This window comes from Vombatus ursinus, unplaced genomic scaffold (assembly GCF_900497805.2).
Source record: "Vombatus ursinus unplaced genomic scaffold, bare-nosed wombat genome assembly UNPS02011767.1, whole genome shotgun sequence".
In the NCBI taxonomy this organism is placed as follows: Eukaryota; Metazoa; Chordata; class Mammalia; order Diprotodontia; family Vombatidae; genus Vombatus; species Vombatus ursinus.
The window spans coordinates 277,911-304,584 of record NW_020951545.1 but is presented as its reverse complement, the minus strand read 5'-3'; the positions used below and the strand labels follow the sequence as shown (position 1 = coordinate 304,584).

The following is a 26,674-nucleotide window of genomic DNA, read 5'->3' as shown; positions in this document are numbered from 1 at the left end:
ATATCCTGTACACATTTATCCCAACTTCTAGTAAAATGTTCCTGTGGGTTGTTGGCTTTTAAAAAAATCTACCTTTCTTTTACAGAATTAAATACTTGTATATTTCAAAAGCAAATACCCTGATCCACATTGTTTTGCAATAATATTGTTAATATATTACAAACATAAACTCAGGAAACCCTACCATAATACCATTTGGCTGATTGTCCACTTATGACATTATTCCTAACTTAATCAAACCTCAAAACATCATTTTGTCTTTTGATGTATTTTTATGTAACCCATTTATTAATGATTAGATAGGGTATGCTGTTGACCACATGGTGGATTTATTTTTCTCCTTTCACTGGGATGTTGAATTTAATAGAGATATAATTGGTATAATCTCTGGACAGACCCACAGAAAGAATACATTTTCATGGAGTAACACCAGAAATGGTGGATCTTTAGGGTATTATCACTAGGGACTTTAGAAGTCAATGTTTTCATGATTATATGACAAAGGTTCCAAAAACAATTTTATCTAGCACCTACTTTTAGACAAATTTCTCTATCCTGATTAAATTTAGTCCAGAACTCTGATTTAGAGACTTATATTTTAACTCTTAACCTTCATGTGCAAAAAGTTTTTTTCTAAGCTGAAATAATTTAATTCATTATCAATAAAAACATCTGTTTAGTACATACTGTGTGTGACATTGTCCCATGTTACAAGGAATCATGAAACAAATTGTAAGTTACGGTTCAGTTCAGTCAAACATTTATGGTTATGGATGAACTAAGGTAAATCAGAAAAAAGATATGTTTTTAAATTTAGCTTATCCTTTGATACTTCAAAGAATAAAATAAGTATTGAAGAATGAAATAAATTTTAAAACACAGGTTGTATTTTATTTGAATTGGTTTTAATTTTGTCCCAACAGGTTCATGAAGTGTACAGAATCTATTTGTTGTCCCTCTTCCTGGGATATTTATTACAGTTTGAAAATCCAGCTTTATTGGTATCTCCTTTATTAAGCTTAGTAGCTTCCTTAATGCTTGCTAAATGCCTACAGGTAATTATGGTCTATCTTTATTCTGTGTTGTTGTTTTTTTTGCTTCACTTTTTTTAACCAGTGAACTATAGTTCATGTATATCTTTGTTCACAGCTGAATGTGAAAAAAGGAACTCGTATAGCCAGAATGATGAAAGTGATGTATTTTTATTTGATATTTACACTAACAGTGATGCTGAATGTCGTAATGAAGGTAAACTTTTTTCAGAGATTAATAGAGAAAGATAAACTGAATGATAAAATATATTGGATATAATTGTCCACTAAAAATAAGAGAGCAACAAGGTGTTGACGTTTTTAACATTATAATTTTCATTTGAACATTGACCAGACCTAGTTGAGTTGACAGACAGAAGGAGAGGACAAGTCTTGAAAGAGCCAGAATAACTTAGCTGTTATGGGGGCCATTATTCAAAATAATGAGACTTTTAAAGAAGGACTCCTCCTATTTGGGGCATTTTATTTTCTAAGTTAACTGAGATTTCCTTCTGAAAAGTTGTTTTACTTCAACTTTGAGTCTTCTTTTTAATATATACTGTTTTATGCAATGTGCTAGATTACATTTTTCACTTAAAATTTTTACTTGCCGTTACCCAATCTAATCATAATGGAGTAAATGCATTTCAGAAGAAAGAACTGTGTGTTACTTTATAAACAGTTGAGTTCATTGTTAACATTCATATCATATGCTTAATTATTATAATTTTGCCTTGTTATTTCTCTGTGTTCATTCTTATTATATTAACATATGTAAACATATCTTTACTCCCTCAGACATTTGTTCCACACAAAGAAAATGGGCATATGTTACAGTTCCTTGAGGCAAAATTTGGACTAAATATGACTAAGTAAGTTTGACCTTATTACTTGTTATCTAGAAAATAAAGAATAAGCTGTTCAAATTAGAGAACTGTTATTTATAGAAGAATTAAGGAGATTTTTTTTCATCTTTTCAAAAAAAAACCCTACATTTATATCCTTCCATAGAGAAGATGTAATTTGAAAAACCCCAACCACATTAGTGCGGGTTTTTCCCTTATTGTGATAAAGCAAAACGATAGGACAAATAGGGGAGGGGTTTGAAAGAACTAAGAACCACGTTAAGTTAAACATAAGTTAGAGCCAATATTAAAGGCTTGACAGTTTTAAATAAAGATTGCTTAGGGTGGGTTGTTTCCTAAGTGTACTGAGAATGCCATCTGAAAAGCTGGTTTGATCCTTGGGTGAAGAAATTTACTTTGTTGATTTTTATTTAAAACACTTAGAGGAGGAGCTTTTCTACCAGAAGGAAGATCCTGTATCAGAAGCAATTTGAACTCTCCTATACTAGGTACATGATTCTGCATAAAATCTGACAAATGTAATGAACTCTCAGAATTCAAGTACATTGTAGGAGTGCCTCCTCTTTTGTTAACCCTTTTGAGTTCTATTACCCTTTCTCCAGAACCATGAAGCAAATACTGGGTTGTTTCTTTCATAGGAAAGCATGTTTATGTACAAGTAAAATAACGTGACAAACCATTTTTTCATTGTGGTCAGATATAGATATAAGTTAAAACTGTAATATTTAATAATACAAATTAAGACTCAACCTGTACTTCAGTACTTTAAGGATCTGTATACTTTGTCAAGTGTGAGTATACCTTTCAGAGATGCAGATTATAACTCCTTTAAGAATTAGTTGGTGCTATGTGAGAACTGAGAATGTTAAGCCTAGAGGAAAGATGGAGGGAGAACATGATAGTTGTCTTCAAGTATTTGAAGAGCTACCATGTACAAGTGGGATTAGACTTCTTCTGCTTGACTCCAGATGGTAGAACTAAGCAGTGGGTGGCTGTTGCAAAGAGGCAAATTGGTAAAGAAAAAACTAGCAATTAGAGCTCACCAACAGTGGGCTGAGCTGCTTTGGAAAGTAGTTAGTTCCTCTTCATTAGAGGTCTTAAAACCAAGACTGGGTGACCACTTCTTGGTGTGTTGTAAGGGGAGATCTTGATTAAATATGGGTTTGAATAGATGAGTCTATTAAGAGTCAAGAAGGCTAAAGGTAGAAAGGGCCCTTTTGAAAAATGCATGCTTAGGTGACTGAAAAGTGCATGTTTGCATTAAAGTTCAGTCTTTCGTTTCACTGTAAGTTAATTCAAAACCATATTTTTCTGTGCAACATTTTAACCTTAAATTCCTGTTGTTTAAAAACACTGTTATGTTTAACCTCAAATTTCAAATCAGCAAATAGGCTTTTTTTCTTATTGTGATCTTGAATCGTGTTCCATTGATGTCTGTGGTCAGTGATTTTACTTGCTTAGAATATTATCTTAACGAAGCCAAAATGATAGGTTTGTTTCCATCCGGGACAGTTAGCTAAAAACCCTCTAAGTGAGTGATTGGATGATAAAACAGATTCACATACGACATAGATACTTTGCTTCCAGAAAAATACCATTGCACTTTATACAAAGAGAGATCATTGTTATGCTGTTGCAAATATATTTGAAGAACAAAGTTTTCTGTTTTTAATTGAAAGGTAATTTGACATTCAGTGTACATGAAAACTGTGGATCCTTTTCATTGTCATGCTTTTTTTTCTCTTATAGGAATTTTACAATGAATTGGCTCCTTTGTCAAGAATCCCTGCAGGCTCCATCTCAGGATTTTTTTTTGCGATTGACACAGTCATCTTTATTGCCTTTTTATATTTTAGTTTTAATTATTTGCCTTTTTTCTGTGATACAAGCTATTTTTAGGAGAATCAAGTAAGTATCCAGAAGGCAGCAGAGAATAGGCGAAAGCGCTTGGGTTCAGAATACCTCAGTTTGAGTCCCAGCTCAGCTCCTCGCCCTGTTGTTCTGAACAGAGGCAGATCATTTAGTGCTAATTCGAAGTTTCAGTGTCCACATCTGTAAAATGGGGATAATCCTTATACTGTCTACGTAGAAGGTTGTTAGAAATATCAAAATAGAAAAATTTATGCAAAGTACTTTGTAAATGTAAATATATATATTTGCTAGCTATCATTATCATTGCCCAAAATACTGTAGCTAAATGTAAAGTTTCTGTTTTGTAGTGTGTTTACATTTCCTAGTAAATAAGAATATTGTTAAGTTCTTCCTTCAGTGCTTTGTAAGATTCTGTTATTTGTGAGTAGTTAAACCAGTGAAAATTGAAACTTAATCTTCAACAATCAAAAATCTGGCATCTAACCAACTGTAAACTCAGCGTCTGAATAAGTAGTGAAACTTTGTAAGATAGATGCAAATTATTTTCTGATTATTCAGATGTTGAGTTGACTCTCTAATAAAAGTAACTGCCATTGCTTCCATTTTCGGTAGTAAAAATGAAGTTGATAATCTAATGTGGATTAGAGTAGAATTTATTTTCTTTTGAAATAGTAATGTTTTGTTATTGTACTCAAGTTATTGGAAGAAATATCCCTATCTTCTTAAATAAGCTTTTACGGAGGAAGTTCACTTATTAGTCTAATATTTAGTTAAGCAAGATGTTTATAACTTTTAAAAACCTGGTCAATGATACTAGCCATGATACTCTTAACTACCATTTATTTTAACATTGACTAGTGAATACTAACTGACCTGGGGAAATCTGAAAGGCTTTTCAAAAATTGTATTTCCTGAATTGATTTTCATTCTTGAATCAGTTTGGCAACAGGTAATGGCAGCTGGCATTCTCTGGAAGTCATCTGAAAAGACTTAGAAGTCTTCTCTGTGGATTAAATGGCCAAGGCTAATAGGTCCAGATATTTGTCTAACAGAAGATATTTCTAGACACTAAAAATTTTTGATATTTCTTTCATTTAATATTTGAGTTATGAGTTACGACCTGATTCAAAGCAACATTCAACATCCTTGAATTTTTTTATGTGAATTTGTAAAAATTAAAAATGCTGCTTTGTTTCCACAGTGGCAAACCCCTAAAAGAAATAGTTACCCTTGAAGATGGTCGAATTGGAGAAAGACCAGAAATAGTTTATCATGTAATTCACACTATTTTACTGGGTTCTCTTGCAATGGTGTTAGAAGGGTAAGTATAAATTTATTTGGCCTATGTATTTTTAGGGTGAATTTTTTTTCTCTTTTGGCAAAAAGATATTTTAGGAGAAGTGCATATATAATTTTATGCAACTAAATCCATGCAAACTTTCATGATTTCCAGGAATTCATCCTGGAGTGTTATCTACCTCCTTTAGCATTTTGAAATTTAATAGAGTAGCCCTTAATTTTTATTTCCCTCATTTCCTTTACAAATAATTACCACATTTATTATTTAGATAAAATTTATTTTATAGTCTTCATTTGCATAATTATTTTTCATGTATCTTCTCCTTACATAAATTTGATAGAACAGTGGGTTTTCAGATATTAATGTCAAGCTAAATTTGTGCCATAATTGCTTAATTAATCTGAATTTTTCTAATGATCCTCGTGTTATTGATATTCATATCTTCAGATCTTCTTCCTTTTTTCCTACCTCTGCACAAACTCAGAATTCCTTATCAGTTACTAAACCTCACAGAAAATCATTTAGCTTCACAAGAATTAAGTGTCTACCATGTGTATAGCACTGAGGGCATAAATGTGAAAAAACACACATTGCTCTCAAAAATAAAAAAGCATCCAGTCAAACAAAGGGGTATATACACCAGTGGTTTCAAACTCAAATAGAAACAGATCCTTGTGGTTACACATTGACTTAGAAAACCACCAATTAAGATGACCATGTTGCATTGTATTTTTATTTATTTTGTTAAACATTTTCCAGTTACCTTTTGTTTGTTTGTTTTATTTTGTTTTTTTGCTAAGCAGTAGGGTTAAATGACTTGCCCAGGCTCACACAGTTATAAGTTGTCAAGTGTCAGGCCAGATTTGAACTCGGGTTCTCCTGACTCCAGGGCCGGTGCTCTATTCACTGCGTTAACTAGCTGCTCCCCTTATTACCTTTTAATCTGATTTGGACTACACTTGGGAGGTTTGCAGGCTATGAGTTTGTTGCCTCTGACATACACAAAATGATTATGATGCAAGGTAGAATATATTAAGTACAAAGGAAAGATTCAAAGAAAATGTAATAAGTTTAAGAGAGAATTTCTTTTAGTCATGGGGATCAGAGAAGGCTCTGCAGAAGATCTGGAACCTGGTCTTTAGGGAGCAGAGAAGGTTTTTAATGTGTAAAGGCATGCATTCCAGGTCTGAAGGATGTCCTGCTCAAATGAATAGAGTTGTGAGAGGGCAAGATGATATTGAGGAATACCTAGCAGTTCAGTTTGGCAGAGAGGTCAGATGACTTGCTTGTGGTCACATGAGTGATTCTATTCTTACTAGACTTAAATGTACCTAATTTATTTTTTATTGATTTAGAGTCATTTTATTCTTATTAACTAATTAAAATGACTTAACTATTTGTATCTTTGTAAAGTGTACATATTAATAAGTAATGAAAAATTCATCCCTCTAGTAAGAAAAGTAGTATGTTTTGTGATGATAACGATAATTTACATTATATAAGGTTCTCCTTTGATTTTTACAGCTTAATGTGGTAAGTACTCTTATTCTCCCCAATTTACAGATAAGGAAACTGAACCTTAAAGTAATTAAAAGCCTTGACCAGGGTCACACAGCTAGCACGAAGATATCTAAGTCAAACCTAGGTTTTCCTGAACTTAGAGGTGTCAAATTCAGAGTCTCTAAGTGCTCTGCAAAACTCCTGATTAAAATGTAATTGGGAATTGTTTAACCAAGTAAATGAAAATATAGTTCAACAGAGAAAATGTTAATTTGTGGTTTTCTAAGTCAAAATGCAGTGTTTCTATTTGAGTTTGACACCACTATACTACATCACACTGTCTCTACATTAAAGAATTAAAGTATGCCCATTACAGTCTACAAACAGTACTTGGAATTATATCACTCAAAGATTAATAGAGTACATATCTCTAAATATATCCCCCAATCATAATTGCTAGCAATTTCCTCAATGATTTCTAGGCATGTTTTTAAAGCTATTTATTTAGCTTGGTAAACATTCTATAATTATCTATTAGCAAAAAAATATAACTCATTGGTATCTGATTTTTAGTCTTCTGCACTGAGGAATTGGAGCTGTGTGGCAAGTTAGAGACCCTGCTGCTTACCCTACCCTTTCAGTGACATTTTTTGCAGCCTCTTATGTCTTATTTCCCTGGTGTTCCCATCTTACCTAATATGTTACCAAAAGAGCTTTCTTATTCCTCTTTTATTCCCACCTTTCATTTTTTTCTACTATATAATTTCTTCTGTTGAATCTTTGATCCCCAGTGATCCATCTTTTTGTAGCCTTCCCTTACTTGTCTTCTCTTCCTTCTTCAAGCAGAACTTGTCCTTTTGGTGGGTGGAAGTTGGGGTGGGGTGTTAATATCTAAAAAGTTAAAAGTTCTTTTTTGCTATGACCTTATTTTTGTGAAAACCTTTTAATGTAAGACCATCTAGTGGATTTGTTGCAGAGATCTTTCCTCATTGCCAGCATGATACAGTGAAAAGGGCCCTGGGATGTCTGACTTGAATCAGCATTCTTCCATTTATTATCAGTGTGTCATTAGTTACACAGGTAGTAAACCTCTTGATCTCTCTGGGCCTCAGTGTCCTCATTTACAACTGGACCTGATGATCTCTGCATTCTCTTCTAGTTTCCATTCTCTCACTACTTCAGCCTGTGAAGCAGTCATCTGTCAGAATCAGCTGCTGTCCTTTCTTTTAATCATTTAAGAATCTAATGTTTTCAGTATGTCAAATCTAAACTATTTAGCTTTATACTCAGAATTCTCATGTCACTCTCCTTTACCACCCCCTCCCCTGAATACATCATCCATAAACTGTTTCTTTACTGCAGCCATGCCAGTCTCTTTGCCATGCTATACACATAATTTGCTAATCTCAGCTCCATACCTTTACTTATACCATTCTACTTAACAAGGAAATCTCCCCTCCCTTCTGCTAAATTCTATTGTCTCCTGCACCATATGCATATCGTTTTACCTCTCTGAGCCCTCAGTTTCCTTATATGTAAGATGAGGATAATAATATTTGTACTACCTACCACTAGTATCCCTCATAATTTATGAAAACCTTTTAATGTAAGACTAGTGGATTAGTTGCCAACTATTTTTCTCATTGTCATTCTACACTTCACTGAGGTGTAGAAATCATGCCTTTTTTATTCTTGTCATTGCAAAGTATCTAGTACCATGGCAGGCAGTAGGTGTTCAGTAAATCTTTGTTGACTCAGTGAATGAACATTATTTCTTAGTTCCACAGCTATCCTATTATGTAAATACTTGTTGATTAATGTAAGTAGATATAAATTGTCGTATGGAGATCATGTATGTGGTACACATTCAGATAATATTCTGTCAGTAGCAGCAAGTATCAAGGGACATCTGATATAAGAATAATATTGTTCTTTTTGCTGTTAGCCTTTTAGGTCAGAGGACATATCCCTTCCTTTAGTGTAATCTATGATGACTTTTATTTATGAATTTATTTTAATATTTTAGAAACAATCCATGTTTTTCACCTTTACTGCGTCTTGAGTTGTGTGAGTTTACTATCTACTTTGTAATTAGTATTTCGTTACATGTAGAAAACTACGTGCCAGTCATGGCTTTATAGATTTTTGAGTGTGTTTTCCTTGATTTTCATTCTTGTGAAATTTGGAATCCTAATCTTTTGAATCTCTCATCATATAACAGTTTCCATGTGTGTCATAATTATGTCATTGGCTGTGAAATAATTTAATCATTGGTAAAAAGCAAAGGCTAGGCTTGACCTATTCCTTATTTAATATTGCAGTATCATCTGGGTTAGAAACATAGCTCAAGTGTTGACCAGGAAAAAAAAATACTTCCCCCAAAAGTTCAGTGTCTCATCTTTACATCATTTTTTTTGTCCTCCAGCATGAAATATCTTTGGACTCCTTATGTGTGCATGCTTGCAGCATTTGGTGTATGTTCTCCTGAACTTTGGATGACCCTTTTCAAGTGGCTTCGATTGAGGACTGTACACCCAATATTTTTGGTGAGCTGCTGTTGTTCTGTGTTGTAATGCTAATGAATGAAATTGGAATAACACAGAATAGAATAAACATGAATAAGATCACTGGGATTCACAAACATAAAACATAAAAAATTTTAAGTGATTCGGTCATGTGAGAAGTCTTCAAAAGTTAGTTACCTAACTAAAAGTTATGGTTATCTTTCTATGGTTAGATAAGCCCAGTAGTAGATCTTTAATAGTAATAATCAGATTCTTTTCTTCTGATAACCACGCCAGAGTAATTTATAGCAGTCTTATCTTCGAACATTAACAGTTAGCACCCAACCTCTTTTCTTTTTTATTGTAATTCAGCTAACTCGTCAGCTTTTTATTAATTTTAGTAACTGGCATGTGCTGAGTAGGTATGTACTCAAACATATATTGAAATGATTCACATTGAATATGTGGTGGAGATGTTATTTTTTACTTTTGCTTTACTCATTTCTTCCATTTTCGGTTGTGTACTTAGTCTCCATTTTTATACATATTGAGTCAAGAAATTATTTACAACTATTTGTTACTCCTTTTAACAATATCCTAAACAAAAAGTTCATGTAGAAGGAAGATTGGACATAGTCTTTATTATCATAGCATGCACAAGTAGGACTAGCAAACTGCAAGTATGAGGGGCAGATTTTGATCCAGCATAAGGAAGGATTTTATTAAAATAGTGATTTCTCCATGGATTGAATTGCATGTCAAGGTTTTGATTTCATTATCACTAGAAGTGTTTAAAGAAAGACTAAGTGACCAACTGGTAAGGGGTGAGAAGATATAGGGGAAAATCTTTGTTGAGTCAGAAATTGTACTATATGACCTCTAAAGTCTCTTCAGATTCTGATTCTGTAATATTTAGATTGCATTAAGACCTTTTGTAACATAATCAATAATATAAATGAATGTGAAAATCTTAGTGATCCCTGACCCTTTTTGTTTTAGGCTCTTATTCTGAGCATGGCTGTACCTACTATTATAGGTTTTAGCTTATGGAAGGAGGTAAGATCTTTTTTTGTTATTTAAAAATTTATATGACCCTCATTATTATATTGTGGTAGAAATTAATAGGCTTTCCTGTGTGACCCTGGGCAAGTCACTTAACCCTGATTGCCTAGCCAAAAAAAAAAAAAAGAAAGAAAAAGAAATTAATAGGCTTTCTATCTAATCTATAATGTGGCTTAATGTATTGACAGAGATGAACTCTAGATATTTATAATTGTAAAGATATATAATAAAAGGCTAAAACCTTTTGAGACTATACTCTTACAAATAAAATGTTATTAACTGTAGCCTAATACTACTACTGTTTTAATTTTTGATTGGTAAACAATATTGATTTAAAGATACAGAAAATGAAAACGACATACTGTTCTATTTTAATCTTTATATGGAGGAACTAGGTAGTTTTGCATAGAGACAAAATCCAACTTCTTTTAAACATTCTAGTGAAGTATATCTTAGAAATGAAATTTTGACAATCTAGTATATGAAAGCTGGTATATCTTTGATTTTTACTAAAAAGCAATGTTTAGCACTGGGATGCAAGAAACATTTAATGCTATCGATTTTATTTTTCATATCTAATCTATGAAGAGGCAGCCTGTCATAGTGGTAGAGAATTGGCTTAGAAGACAGGAAGAACTGAGTTCACATTCTATCTCTGACACCTGGTAATGTGGGTGATACAGGGCAGGACAGTTAACCACTCAGTCAGTGCTCTGGACAAGAGGTGTCAAACACATAGCAGGATCCAGAGTAAAAGTAGTTGAAAAATATTTAACAAAATGAATAAAAATACAATAAGACATGTTAATGTGTGGTTTTTAAGTTAATATATGGCCTGCAGGGACCATTATGTATAGTTTAGAGAGTTCCCACCCCACCCCTTCTATTTTGAGTTTGACACCATGATGGCTCTGACCAGTTTCAAAGAAGGTACCAACCTGCATTAGAAGATAAAATTTCCTTACCTGGCTGTTCCCTCCACCAACGAAATGAAGTCTCAGATCCAATACCTCTCCCTCACCCAAGATAGACAAATTTTTCTTATTACTACGACACTCATAACAGTATCTTATATCTCTTACTTGTTATAGCATACATATGAGCTGTTCCCATTTGTAAGATGTGAGAACAGAGAATAGATCGCAGACATGTGAGCTCTCCCCTAAAGTCATATAACAATTGAATTGGTAAAATACTCATAATGTAGCATTTGGCTTTCCTCTTGTTTTCTTACTTACCATTTATGAAGCTCTTAAAATTTTTGGCATAAGGCAGTCTTACCATACACAAATGGATTTTGTAAATATCAGTAATGAATTAGAACATGTTAAGTGTGGCTATTTTTAGAAAATTTTTCCCTACAAGAAATCATAAGGTAAAGTTCATAGTTTTTTTGGTGTGTGGCTTTTGTTTTGTTTTTGTTTGGGTTTTTTTTGCAAGGCAGTTGGGGTTAAGTGACTTGTCTAGGGTCACACAGCTAGTAAGTGTCAAATGTCTGAAGCTGAATTTGAACTTAGGTCCTCCCAACTCCAGGGCCAGTGTTCTATCCACTGCATTACCTAGCTGCCCCTACTTTTTTGATTTTCAAGAAAAATTTAATATCTTAGGAAAGCCACTGACTCTATTGCATAATTGATTTTATGAGTCATTGATCCAACAATCTTAAATGGGTTACATAATATGATTTGTATAAGATATAAATCTGAAATAACAAATTTTGTATTGAAAGTAAACATGGAATAAGAAATTGGGACATTGTCTTCATTATGAAGCCAAAGACATCCAAAGAATTGATACCAACAAAGCTAATAATGTTGAGAATAAAATACTGTACTAATTCCAGGTTTCCTAGGCATCTATAATGTATGACACATAAAACTTAGTAGAAGCTTTCAAAAGTTACTGATAACTTTGTAAACCATTCATTTGAAACTAGGATTAAATTTGGATGTGTTTGACAGAATAGGTGGAAATAATTATTAATCTAATTGTTATTTAGGAACCTTTGTTGAACTCAAAGTTCAACATAAAATTGACTTAGCTGTATGAATTAGGCTTAGTAAAAATAGACACTTCATTGAAAGAGAGCCGAAACCCATGGCATTCTTTGCTTCAATGAAAATAGTATTAATTTGTGTTGTATTCTATATTTCTTTTTAAGATCTTAGGTTCTTTGAAATATTATGAAAATGTTTAGAATTTTTAGTTTATAATGTATACCTTTGGGGCTTTTGTTTTGCCTTTTAGTTTTTTCCAAGAATAATGACAGAACTTTCAGAACTACAGGAATTCTATGACCCAGATACAGTGGAACTTATGACCTGGATAAAGTAAGAATTGAACTTCAGTAATAACATATTTTGTCCTATGTAATTTTATTTTAAAATACCTTATGTGTTTAGCTGTTTTAATTAATTTATTTGTTGCTACAATGCGTGATTCAAAGGAGAAAATATTCCCACCTAAAAAGTTAATTATTAGACATATTTAATGTTTGAAATTTTCAAATGCAGATTTTAAAAATTAATAAAATTTTCAAATCTAAAACATTGTAGTTTAAGATTAGGATTTGTAGTTTTGTTAAATGTTTCTTTGGCTAATTTACTTTGAGAGGTATTACACTTGTGAATTTGAACTACATCTGAAAGAAGTGTGTTGTCTATAAAATGTGTAATTTAGTTTAGCAAACCTAACGTGTACGATGCTGGTCAAATCACTTGACCTTTCTGGACCTCAATTTGCTCATCTGTAAAATAAAGGTGGTCAGATAGATGGCCTCTGGAGTCCCTTCCAGCTCTAAAAATGTAATTCTGTTATTACAGAATACTAATAACATAATGCAGTGTGGTGAAAAGAGCCCTGGTCTTAGTTTCAAATACCAAGTCTTATACTTACTAAGTATAAAACTATGGTTGAGTTACTTAACTTCTCTCAGACTCATCTGTAACATGGAACCACTAATTATGTCAGTAGTACCCACCTCACAGCATTGTTCTGAAGAAAATATCTTTTATAATTTGATGGGCTCTGCACATATCAGTTACTGTGATTAACTAACTTACCAAGTTTTGTTTTTGTTTTTTCACAAAACTTTGAAGTGTATTAAGTTCCTATTGTATATGAGACATTCTGTGGAGGTACTGAGGGTCCAAAAAGAGAGAAGAGACAGTTGCTGCTCTCAAGACTTTACAGCTTTGTTGAGGAAAAGATACTCACAGACAACTTTGATCTAGGGTGGTGAAAAAAGTGCAAATGCAAGGTCCCAGCCGAGTACTAGGGGAAATTTGAGGAGGCAGAGAGCACTTTTCACTTGTGGAGGTTGGTGAAGACATCCTAGGGAAGCGGTTCCTGAGCTGGCTCTTCAAGACAGGGACAAACTAAAGAAGGCAGAGGGGGATTGAAGGGAGGGGAGCTTGTTCCAGATAGAGACAAGTATGTCCAAAGACACAGAAATAGGAGGTGGTAGGATGGGAATGGAAATGACGAAACAGATCAGTAGGAGTTGCTTAGGGTTAGAAAGGAAGGGGCAACCGTATTGTGACAGACTTTGAGTACCAACATCAGTTTGTGCTTTATGTGGTATTGGAGATTTTTTAATGGAGGAGTGACTCAATCAGAGCTGTGCATTGACCATGTGTTTAGGCAAGTCATGTGAAGGGGTACAACAGAGGAAATAGCACAGTGCCAGGCACAGAGTAGACGCTTCAAAAGTGTTTATTGACTGACGGAATAGACTGGTTGCAAAAAAGATTAGTTAGCAGAAAACTAGTCTAGACAAATATAAAATTATTGTTAGCATTGTAAACTGTGAAGCACTACAAATAATTTTTGTGATATATTTTCCTTATTGAACTTCTAGTCTTTATGTAAACTGTTCTCATTATTATGCATTCTTCTTCAGTCATGTGACACAGTAGAAGGAGAGCAAACCTTAGAGTCAGAGCCATGTGGGTTCAATTCCTTTGTCCTACTGGCCAGTCACTTGACCTCTCAGTGTCCCAGGTATCTCTGAGGCTATAAGTTACAGAGGTCTTATGGATCTTTGTTGGTAGAGAGACCTTCCTCACCAGGAATTCCCTTCATCAATAAAATCACAGGTCCAAGGTAAAACAGTGCAATTTGCTAATATTGAAGCAATCTCACTACACCATATCCTTAGCTACATAGAACTTTTCTCTCAACAAGTCAAGTAACAAATTTCTGGATATGTCATTCAAAACTCTCTACCAGTCACCTCATCCTACCTTTCTGTCCGTATCTTTAACTTTAACTATCTCTATCACTCCATTTGAATCAACCTTACTTCCTTATTGCTCTTGTATGCTTGATTCTTCCTCTTTGACTTTATCTAAGTCATCTTTAACTCAAACATTTGTCCAGCTCAGATTATTAACCAGAATACATTTATCTACTCTTTTAAAGGAAACCTTAACATGCATCTTTTTAAGGAAGTTTTTATATGCTCCAAACCAGCACTTTTATAACTCTAACATCCGATCCTTGCTATTTTGTAGCAAAAATATATGCCTCCCTTATTGATTTCCAGTGGTTCTCCTTAATATAGACTTAAAATGGACTTTTACAACTCTATAGTAGTGAATGCTTTTGGTTTATGATTTTAAAAGGTGTTACATTGCATATCCTGAGGTATTTTTTAAATCAGTCTTTAAACTTTCATTAAGTATCTACTTTATACCAGGCACTGTGCTAATATAAGGGAGAAAAACCTAGTAATTATTACTCTCTTATAAGCAAACAAACCAGAATTTATACATCCAAATGAGAATTGTCCCTTATGCAGCATTTGTCGCCATTGCTCAAAAGAGTGCCTTACATCTAATAGGCTTTTAATAAAATAGTTTGTAGAGTTGAATTAGAATAGCCATTAGTATCAGATGTTTATTCTGAGAAGGGAAGCTTATACTGTGGAAACAATTCTGGATTGGGGATCATGTCATCTATTTTGTCTCAGGTTTGCTAATAACTAGAAGTATGACTTTAGAAAAGTAAATTCATCTCTCTGGGCCTCCATTTTACCATCTGTAAAGGTAAGGGTGTTGGATTAAATAATTTATGAAGATCTCTTCCAGTGTAAAATGCTAAAAATGAAACTTTTAAAAAATATATCCTTAGTGTTGCACGTTATCATTTTGAGTTTTTATTGTTTGAAATAGTAATTCAGAGTCAGGGGAGGCTCTACCTCATATTATTACATCATGTCAGGCTGCATCGTACTCTTTGGCAAAAAAATAAGGTGGGAGACCCATAGAGTCACAAGATTGAGTCTTCTTCTGTGGCCTCCACTGCTTCTCAATAAAGTTCCCAAAGTGGAATTCTCGAAGTATTTTGACTAAAAATAAGTATCTTTCTTTTTAAAAATTAGCCTTGGTGCTTTTATAATTATACTTTGTACATGTAAATCCTGGTTTAAAACTATATGATCTCAAATTGTGGCCTAAATAGTACCTATTTTTTCTTTTTGCTAATGTAGGCACATCTTAAAAGTCATCTTGAAATTCTAGGTTTGCATCTAACATTATGCAGCCCTGCTTCTATGATTACTAAGCATTGTGGATCTGTCGCTATGTATAATGTGTAGTTTGCTAGTCTTTTAGAGTTGATATAAAATATTGTTTTAAACAATGTACTTGTCTGTTTAATATGTAGATCAATGTTGTTTTTGCAGAAGGCAGGCTCCAGTTGCAGCTGTGTTTGCAGGGAGTCCACAATTGATGGGTGTGATTAAGTTATGCACTGGATGGATGGTGACCAATTTGCCTCTTTACAATGATGAAGACCTTCTGAAGAGAAATGAAAATGTAAGGCATTCACAATTTTCCATCTGGGGAATCATTTGGGCACTTGGTTTCTTGTCACAAACCTATTTTAATATAGTTTGCTTATTAAGATATCTGTGAAAATGTGCAAATGTTCAGCTGATTGTAGCAATAGGAAAGTCTGAAACAACTTTAGAAAGCTAAGTTTAAATCAACTTTTTTTCTCTTAAGGCAGTACAAGGTACAAAACTGTTAGAGGAGCTAAAATTAAGGCTTGTCCTTTACTAAATTCTTTGTTTTTAAAACAGTTTTGAAAAGATTCAAGAAGCAAGAGCTCAGTATTCTGGATTACTCTCTGTCTCCCCAAACGCTGTATTTTCCTACCGCTGGGCCTTTGATCAAGCTTTTCCAAATGCGGAAAATATCCTTCCTTCCTCTGTCTTTACCTATTAAATTCCTATCTATTCTCTTTAAAATCCAACAAATATCACCTCTTCTAATAAGATTTCCTTAATCTTGTCAGTCATGAATTTTTTCCTCTGGGATCCCACTTAATACTTTTTTTTTTTAAATCTCTCTACATGTATTTATGCTGTATAATTCATGTTTATTCTCCATCTTTATCCATGTACCAGACTAAATTTGATGGGCAGAGGGGACTTTGTTACCTAAATATCATATCTCCCCTAGTGCCTGGTAAGCATTTAATAAATGTTTCTTTGATTAGATTGAATTAGATTGAATATAGCTACCATTGCTATAATAATCATCTAAAGTTGAGATTAAGGCTCAGTGGATAGAGTGCGGGGCCTAAAGTCAGGAAGACCCATCTTCGTGAGTTCAAATCTGGCTTCATATACTTACTAGCTGTGTGACCTTGGGCAAGACATTTAATCCTGTTTGCCTCAGTTTCTTCATCTGTAAAACGAGCTGGAGAAGGAAATGGCAAACCACTCCAGTATCTTTGCCAAGAAAACCCCAAATGCACAACTGAAACGAATGAGTAACAACAAAAAGTTTAAATTGCTAACTGCAGACTCTTCTATTTTTCATACCCAAATTTCAAGTCTGCTACTAGGCATTCAATTTATATGTTTAACCACACTTCAAAGTCCACATTTCCAAAACACTTACCTTTCTCTCCCTGCCAGTAAATCAACTTTTCTTCTTGCCTTCCCTGTTTCTATTAATGGCACTACCTTCTTTCCACTTAAACTAGGTTAGAATCATCTTCTGTGCCTTCCTTTCTTACATACCACATTCAATCATTTGCCTTCTACCAATTCTATCTTTCCTATCATCTTTTCCATTCCACTACCCTACTTCAGACCATCATTGCCTAATTTAAGTTCTTTGAATTAATTTTAATAGATTGTAGAATTTTAGGGCTAAAGGAAATTTAGAGCCCATCTAGTGTCTATCATTGTGATTGGAATTATTTTCCATATCCAAAATAAAGCAGAGAGCAGGGAGAAGAGCTAAAGGAAGGGAGAATTTTAAAAGGGTTTTTCAGGTCCTTCAGAGTAGAGTCAAGAGAGTTTAAGGAATTTTTCCAAATTCCCATAGCTATAACTAGAACCTGCATCTGCTGACTTCCAGTCTAATGTTCCAAACCTAATTTTTTTTATTGTAATTATTGTGTGTAGAAGCATTTGAGACTTTAAGATAGGCATAGTTTAGAAATTAACAGTTCCTGTCTTATTTAAATATGGAGTAATAATTATCTATGATTCAAAAAACATCAAATAGCTGAAATTTGGTATTTAGCGTTTATAGATCCAGGAGAAAGCATGAAAGAGATTTCTCTTGGATTTTTTTCTTTCCACTAAGTAACTAGTGCTTGCTACCTTTGCCACGTTTTCTTCACTCTTTTCTTTATGGATTGCTTTGGAATATAAGTATATTAGTATTTTTCTTTTTTCTTTTTTTGTTTTTTTCTTGTAGAAGGGTGGATTTTTTTTTTTAAACATGTGTTTTTAAAACTTTTGAGTTCCAAATTTTCTCCCTTCCTCCCTCCCCACCCACCCTCACTGAAAAGTCAAGCTATACATGTGCAGTTATGCAAAACACTTCCATAGTAGACATGCAGTAAAAAACTAACTCTTATTTCCCTTAATCCTATCCCGCCCTGCCATTTATTCTGTTCTTTCTTTTGACCCTGTCCCTCCTCAGAAGTATTTGCTTCTGATTACCCCCTTTCCCAATCTGCCCTCCTCTCTATCATCCCCCTACTCTCTTGTCCCTTTCCTCCTTATTTTCCTGTAGGGTAAGACAGATTTCCATACCCAATTGAGTGTGTATGTTATTCCCTCCTTAAGTCAAATCCTATGAGAATAAGATTCACTCATTCCCTCTCACCTTCCCCCGTTTCCCCTCCATTGTAAGAGCCTTTTCTTTTCTGTTTTTTTGTGAGATAATTTACCCTGTTCTACCTTTCCCTTTCTCCTTCTCCTAGTATAATCCTCTCTCACCCCTTAATTTTATTTTCCAGATATGACCCCTTCATCATCAACTCACCCTGTGCCCTCTATCTATCTGTCTATCTCTCTATATATATACATACAAATAATTTTTTCCCTCCAACTACCCTAATACTGACAAAGGTCTCATGAGTTACAAATATCATCTTTCCATGCAGGAATGCAAACAATTCAACCTTAATAAGTCTCTTATGATTTCTCTTTCCTGTTTACCTCTTCATGTTCCACTTGAGTCTTGTATTTGAAAGTCAAATTTTCTATTCAGCTCTGGTCTTTTCATCAGGAATGCTTGAAAGTCCACTATTTCACTGAATGACCATTTTTTCCCCTGAAGAATTATACTTAGTGTTGCTGGGTAACTGATTCTTGGTTGTAATCCTATCTCCTTTGCCCTCCGGAATATTATATTCCGTGCCTTGTGGTCCCTTAATATAGAAACAGCTAAATCTGGTGTTATCCTGATTGTGTTTCCACAATACTTGAATTGTTTCTTTCTGGCTGCTTGTAATATTTTCTCCTTCACCTGGGAATTCTGGAATTTGGCTACAATATTCCTAGGTGTTTTCCTTTGGGGATCTCTTTCAGGAGGAGATCGGTGGATTCTTTCAATTTATATTTTGCCCTCTGGTTCTAAAATATCAGGGCAGTTTTCCTTGATCATTTCTTGAAAGATGATGTCTAGGCTCTTTTTTTGATCATGGCTTTCAGATAGTCCAGTAATTTTTAAATTCTCTCTCCTGGATCTATTTTCCAGGTCACTTGTTTTTCCAATGAGATATTTCACGTTATTTTCTAATTTTTCATTCTTTTGGATTTGTTTTACAGTGTCTTCATTTCTCATAAAGTCACTAGCTTCCAATTGCTCTACTCTAATTTTTAAGGAAGTGTTTTCTTCAGTAATCTTTTGGACTTCCTTTTCCATTTGTCCAATTTTGTTCTTTAGGGCATTCTTCTCTTCGTTGGCTTTTTGGACCTCTTTTGCCATTTGGGTTAGGCTATTTTTTAAGGTGTTATTTTCTTCAGTATTTTTTTGGGTCTCCGTTAGCAAGCTGTTAATTTGCTTTTCATGATTTTCTTGCATCAGTCTCATTTCTCTTCCCAGTTTTTCCTCTACTTCTCTTACTTGCTTCTCAAAATCCCTTTTGAGCTCTTCCAAGGCCTGGGACTGATGTGTATTTTTCTTGAAGTTTTGGATATAGGAGCTTTGACTTTGTTTTCTTCTTCTGATTGTATGTTTAGATCTGATTTGTCACCAGAGTAAGATAATATAGTCTGACTCTTTTTGCGCTGCTTGCTCATGATCCCAACCAATTACTTGAGTTTTAAATTCTTTGTTAAGGTAAGAGTCTGTTTCCAATGTGGAGAATGTGCTGTCCCAAGCTTCGGGGGGTTATACAGCTGTTTTCAGAGATACTTCTAGAGACCTGAAAAGTGTCAGTTCTTCCAAGGTGGTATGATAAGGGGCAAGGTGTTTTCTCTCCACCGCCACAACAAGCTCCACCACACCAGCGTACCTGCTCGCCCCAGGACCGCCCCTCAGAACTGTGACTCAGATCCAAGCATGGGCAAAGCAAGAGATTCCTGCCTCGGCCCTGGCAAAGAGATCCTTGCAATCCTCCTCTGATCAGCCACTCTATTACCCCTCAGTCTGTGGGCCGGAAGCTCAGGACGCAGCCGCTGTCCCGAGGGCACACTCAGGACTTGTGGCTGAGACCTAGCTTCTTCTCTCACCACAGAAACAGGACTTTTCCCACTGACCTTCTAAGTTGTCTTTGGCGTTCGTGGGTTGAGAAGTCTGGAAACCGCCACAGCTGCCCTCGATTCAGTCCTCTGAGGCCTGCTCCAGGATCGCTGCGGCCTGTGCGCCCACGCCGAACTGCGCTCCTCTCCCAGCCCAGTGCAATACAACTTTCCGATCAGCCATCCAGGCTGTCTTGGGCTGGAAATTTGTTTTACTCTGTTTTTTTGTGGGTTCTGCTGCTTTAGACTTTGTTTAGAGTCATTTTGAATAGGTATTTGGAGGGGTTTGGGGGAAAGCTCTAGCAAGTCACTGCTTTCCCTCTGCCATCTTGGCTCCACCCTATATTAGTATTTTTCTCAACAAATTGTTAATCATAATTTCTTAAATTCCTCTTTGGTTAAGTGCCATGTGTAGCATATAAAATAATAACCATGTCTTTCAGGAAACTTAAATGCAAATTATATATGAATAAATTCTAAAGGGGTGTTGGAAAAGATGATTTGTAAAGTCCTTTCTTGTTCTAACTTCTAACCCTAGGAATTACATTTTAAGCAAAGTTGAACTCCTTTTCCAAACCCTTACAGTACTTTGTCTTCTCCCACAATTGAACCACAAGTTCATCACAGGCAAAAGCCACACGGAGGGTGCTTTTGGGCACTCACAGATCTGCAGTGCACACAGAAGTGTTGAGTAAGTAAATATTGGATGGTTGGTATTTTCATGCATTGTGAAGTCATTATTTTGTTCTCTAATCTCATAGATCTATCAAATCTACTCAAAGAGGTCTGCTGAAGATATTTATAAGATACTTACATCCTACAAAGCTAACTACTTGATTGTGGAAGATGCCATCTGCAATGAGGTGGGAACCATGAGAGGGTGTAGAGTTAAAGACTTATTGGATATTGCAAATGGCCATGTAAGTAATTATTTGGAAGATTAAATACTTAATGTTTATCTTAGTATAGGGAAATGAGGTTCAAAAATTGATTTTCAGGCTTTATTTTTAGAATTTACACTTAAAATATAAACAAAGAAATACAGTTTTTGTAACTATTACTTGAGATTACAAACTTGACTTGGATGTGCCAGTTTAATTTATACATTTATTTCAATTCCTTTTTCCTACTAAGCTTTCTTTCATCCTAGTCTGCAATAAAACTGTCTCTGGCATCTAAAAAATGATAGGGGAGTTGGGTTACCTGATAAGTGAAATTATCTGGGAGATAACTTTCAGAGACATCCTTGACTTTAGAAAAGATCTCTGATGTCAGCTTGATTCACTCCACTGTTTGCTAGCAATCCAGATTTCTTCCATTTCTTCCCAGCTAGTAACATACTTTGTTCCACATGCCTGGAACAGTTTGTTGGGTGAAAATTGATGCTCACTCTGTAACTTCATTTTTCTTTTTTTCTCTTTACTTTCCAAGCTGTATAAATAAAATATTGCATTTATGTATAACATTACTTAAAATTATGTCCTCTAGTTTTTAAATGACAAGATGAAATTGTAACAATTCACTAGGTTTTCAGTAGTACTTGGCATGATATCTTATTATAAAGCTTTTCTTTAAAATGTTAGTTGTCAGTGACGGCGAAATAGTGGAGTCGTATTGGAGAGTCCTGATTTATGTGGAGCTGATAAATTCTCTAGCATTTCCATCCTTTTAATTCCTTCCTCTTTTACACTGTGGTTATGAACCTCATTCCCAAAAACTCTGACCTACGCATACTTGCCCTTTCAGTCTCTTGTTTGCTGTCACTCTCACTTTATTTCACCTTGGGTAGATAATGAGGTGTTATAGTTTAAAATGTCTTACATAATGGACCCAAGCTTGAGTCTGTGGTTCTGGTTAAGAGTCCAAAAAGGAGAGTGGGGTATAAAGTAGACTATCTCCATATCCATCCCTCATCCCTGACCCCTTAGTTAAAGTATAAAGATTTGCCTTGGATAAGCTGCAGTCTTACTTTCTCACCTGGGTAACTGAGAGTTGATAATAACTATACAATTAGAAAATTGAGCTTATGGCCATTTCTCAGTATTTGTTTTTCTAGTCAAATTTGAAGACCAGCAAAAGCTGACTTACGAAATCAGAAAAGCTATGGACTCTCTGCATTCTTAATTTTGAAACCAAAGGAATAATTAATTTTGGTTTCAACAGTCCTGTTGTGGAACCCAAGTATTCATTAACTCATGTAGTGGCTATGCCTTGGTGATCAAATTAAAGCTTAAAGAGCAGATCAAAGATTAATAAATAATATTAATAGATTAATAGTGTGGTTTAATAAAAAGAGCTTTGGATTTGGAGTCAGGAGAAATGAGGGTTTGGATTGTGCCTCTCACTCTACTAGCCATGAGCCTCATTTTCTTCCTCCATAAAATGGAAATAATAGTTATAATGCTTACCCCAGAGGATTATTGGGAGAATCAAACAAGATAATAAATGTAAAGTGCTTTGCAAACTGAAAGTGCCTTAAAATGTCAGTTTTTAATACTGAAATGGTATGCCGTCTATGTATATCAATGATGTAGTGTTCACTGAAAGTTTTGCTACTTTTATTTGATTTTCCCCTAGAGCTAAAGCAAACATTTTTAATTTGCTGTTTTGTGTATTTTGGTATAGGTGGTTTGTGAAGAAGGTGACAATTTTACCTACTCAAAATATGGACGATTTTGCCATGAGATCAAAATTAACTATTCTCCATATGTGAATTATTTCACTAGAGTGTACTGGAATAGATCCTACTTTGTATATAAAATCAACACTGTGATATCTTTCCAGTCCTGAAGCATAGCAAAGCCTTCTTTTCAAAGACTGACATGACATGAAGAGAAATGGAATGCTATTTTCCTACTTATGTATTCTTTTGCAAATCAAAGTTTGGACATTTGAAATTAGTTTTTTTCTTTTCCCCTTGCTTTGTTCCCAGACCCAGACTTTATAGGCAATATAACATCAGAACTTATGGTGTTGATAATGTATCAAATATTGCAGTTTTTAATTTACCAGCAACATATCTTTCATTTGCATTGGTCTTTCCATATTTTACCTCCTAAAATATTATCACATCTTCCCTGTGGATGTTTATCTAAATAAAGTATATTAGAACCCCATTATCACATGGATTTGAATATACTGGAGGTCAAAACATAATTACATGCAGTGAAACCTTAACACAGCACAGTTGGTCTATAAGGGAATTATTCTTGTACTGTATACCATGGTATATGACTTTACTAATCCTTACAATAAAAAGTTAAGGAAAACAGTAGATGTAAAAATAAATAGTGTAGTTCTAAATGGGCATTATACAAAGGGAAGTAGTTTTTTAAATGACACGAGCTTTGTTTTTTCTAGTGTCCAAAATCAAAATATTTATGATATTCATACAAATAGTTTGGTTTTTTCCTTAAATATTGCCTGTGAGTACATTACTTTCTCAATATATCCATGCATAATATAACATTTTAATTCTGTATTATTATTATGTAGTTAACTTTTGTCACAGTGAAGTGATCATACCTTTGATACCAGTTTGATCATGATAAAAATAATTATTGGTGCCTACATTTTTAATATACATTTCAAAGACCATTACCATATATTTAAAAATATAAATATTAGAAATAAAACCTGCTTGGATGTTTCTTGTCAGAATTTTTAACGCAACTTAATCCATTGCCAGCTACTATAGTAGTACAAATAATTTTGTCTTAACTTTTTGTCTCCGTTAAAGAAAGTTGAAGCTCCTAAATTTAACCTGACCTAAAATAAGACTGCATATGCATTAGAAAGACTTAAAATTACTTATGATCTCTGCTCTTAACCACATCTATGCACTCAGTGGTTACTTTAAAAAAAAAAACTCCAAATAAATTCTTTGTCATTTAACAAGCTTTCCTACAAACATCAATACTGAAAACTAAGTGGTAATTTTAATCAGCTTTATAGATTTATCATTTTTAGAGTTTAGAAGTCTTCTTGTAGTCTTTTTAAGTTTGTTATATTTCAGTTGCTTACAGTATTTGCTAGAACATCAAAATGTTTTATGAGCAATGGCAACCTGTAGATATATTATGTTCAGGATGTAGAGAAGTTTTTTCCTCATACTCTTGCACAAAATTTTTTCAGTGTTTAGTTATTAAGAGTGCTAAAATTACATCACTACCATTAAATACATTACAAGGAAAAATCATTCTGTCTTCATTATGCATGAATGTATTTTTGAAAAATCATGTATTCTTTTCTGCCTGTCATGCTGAGTGCATTCAATATTGATGGAGTTGTCATGAACAGAGTATCAGTTTCATTAGTCTTCATTTTCACATGTATAATTATAATTATAGTAAAGCTATTCAGGTGGTATATTTTAGTTTAACTGTTTTACTTCTTTGGTAGTGAGTTGCTAGTCTTTCGGTTTGTACCTTCTGACACTATTGAACTTTTTAACTGGACAAATATTATGTATCATGCTTCACTGCACAAGAGGGTCAGATTATTTAGTAAAAATTCTATAATAGTATATGTGTTGAGGAATAAAAGCAATCTATATCTCTCTATTAGAGAAAGAATAAAAACTATAATAGGAAATTGGCCTCCCAGTAGATAATATTTGAAAAATATTATCTATCATGCTTTACTGCACAAGAGTGTCAGATTATATCTTAAAAGCAATCTATGTCTTTCTATTAGAGGAAGAATAAAAACAATAATAGGAAATTGGCCTCCCAATGTAACATCAAAAAATTAGCTTTTCATTGATCTATTCATTGATTTCATTGATTATCATTGATCGTATTATCTCATGTTACACTGAGTGGGTTTGAGGTCTTTTTAAAAATTGTAATAAAAATTTTCTTCGACTTCACTAATTTCTTTCTTAAACAGATTCTTTGATGGATTTGAAGAAATTTCTAGTTGAATTTAAGAAAATATTTTCATGTAGCAGGTGTTGAAAAGGAAAACCTGAGCTCTTCAATAGAAGAGATTATGTTGGACATTAAATGACAGTTTATGATGTTCAATTTTAATACGTATTAAAGCCACATCAAAATCTAGGAAACTTTGGGTGGAAGCAGCAAATCCATGTGCTGACTTCTCCCTATGAAATAATATCCTCACTTGTATCTTTGCAATTTCCTTTTGTATGGTAATATGACCTTTCCTTTATATGTCCTTAGCAATATAAAAAAAAGCAATGTTCATAGTTTTGAGAGTGAGAAGTATTTATGAAAGAAATCCAAATATACTTTGCTTTTGATATTTTAAACTTGTTAAAAATAAGTGCCTTGATAACTGTTTTCAGCTTCTCCAAAAGTTGTTAATCCATTTTTGACCGCTTTCTCTATGCAAAATTAAGATAATATTTCCTTATTAAGCTAATTTTCTAGGCAGTGTGCTCATTTTGTTACTAGCATTTATGGTTGGGTAAAAAAAAAAGTGCTAATACTTTTAAGGCACCTATGCTAACTAAAATATTTTGGTCATTTGGTTATGCTCCAGAACTCTAGGGTAAAAAAACAAAAAAATAAAAATACTAACCTGCACATTTAACAAGGCCTATTGCACCGAATCTTTGTTAACCTACTCTTAGCAATTCTTCTTATTCCTGGCATCTTTGTTATTGAAGTTTTTGTTAGACTTATTTTGTTTCAGGCTTAATCTGTGTTGTATATCTGCAATACTTGGTTAAAATTGTGTCCGTCTCACCTGAGATCCTTCTTAAGGATGACTCTCCAAACCACCAGTAATCACATTGCAGTATGCCAATTTTTAAAGTTTCAAGAATAAGAAAAAATGCTAAACTTTAATACAAAAGGTGATAGTCGAGTTAGAAAAAGCTTTGGCACATAGTTATATGCTTAATCTTAAATCTGTAGGTTCAAGCTTCTCTGAATTCCCATTTAAAACCAAACTGAAGGAAAACTGAAGTTGTGTGAGAATTATTAACTTATAATCATATTTACTTTTGATGATTTCATGGAAATTTTAGTCCTTTTTGCCTTTGAACTTTTAAGTATTCCTTTTATATGATAACTTAGGTGCTTCATTTTACACAGAGGGCATGTGCTTAAAATTGTATATACATTGATTTCTTTTTCAAATAAAAATATTTTAAGTGCACTAAGGACTCTTGTTATTGAAAGAATCCCTGTTTTTCATCCTGTAATTCCATGAACCTTTTATAAAGGAAATTATGACTCCCTAATTTATTCTTTGTGTAAATCTCAGCTTTTTCATGTAGAATTTACTTAAAGTAAATTATACCAGCAGCAAGTTATTATTAATACAGTTCCTTTAATGTAATAGAAAATATGAGTTATGATCTAAATGAATAGCCCAAATACTACTTACCAGTATTCATTTGATTCCTTTACCTTGGTGATTCTCATATGATAGCTTGTGTCCTTGACATGCGTTTCTCCACCATTCTTATAGTTTTTAAGTACAAAGTTTCTTGATACTGCTTTAGAGAGCTAGAATATACACCTCTTGTGTTTCGTTAGTTTCAGATTCCAACATCTGTGGCTGTCGGTTGT

The 26,674-nt window shown here is 33.9% G+C and overlaps 1 protein-coding gene across 4 annotated transcripts in view; it reads left to right on the top strand.

The window, feature by feature from the left end:
• DPY19L4 (dpy-19 like 4) overlaps positions 1 to 25,006 on the top strand; it is a 50,045-nt gene extending 25,039 nt beyond the window's left edge. For all 4 annotated transcript variants that reach the window (XM_027856966.1, XM_027856968.1, XM_027856967.1 and 1 more), the window contains 11 exons: positions 924 to 1,055; positions 1,150 to 1,248; positions 1,830 to 1,903; positions 3,647 to 3,805; positions 4,971 to 5,090; positions 8,995 to 9,115; positions 10,073 to 10,129; positions 12,383 to 12,465; positions 15,822 to 15,954; positions 20,894 to 21,052; positions 22,758 to 25,006. In XM_027856966.1, the coding sequence (XP_027712767.1) occupies positions 924 to 1,055; positions 1,150 to 1,248; positions 1,830 to 1,903; positions 3,647 to 3,805; positions 4,971 to 5,090; positions 8,995 to 9,115; positions 10,073 to 10,129; positions 12,383 to 12,465; positions 15,822 to 15,954; positions 20,894 to 21,052; positions 22,758 to 22,922 (1,302 nt within the window). In that variant the 3' untranslated portion in view covers positions 22,923 to 25,006. The remainder of the gene's footprint in view (positions 1 to 923; positions 1,056 to 1,149; positions 1,249 to 1,829; positions 1,904 to 3,646; positions 3,806 to 4,970; positions 5,091 to 8,994; positions 9,116 to 10,072; positions 10,130 to 12,382; positions 12,466 to 15,821; positions 15,955 to 20,893; positions 21,053 to 22,757) is intronic.
• The last annotated feature ends 1,668 nt before the right edge of the window (positions 25,007 to 26,674 follow it).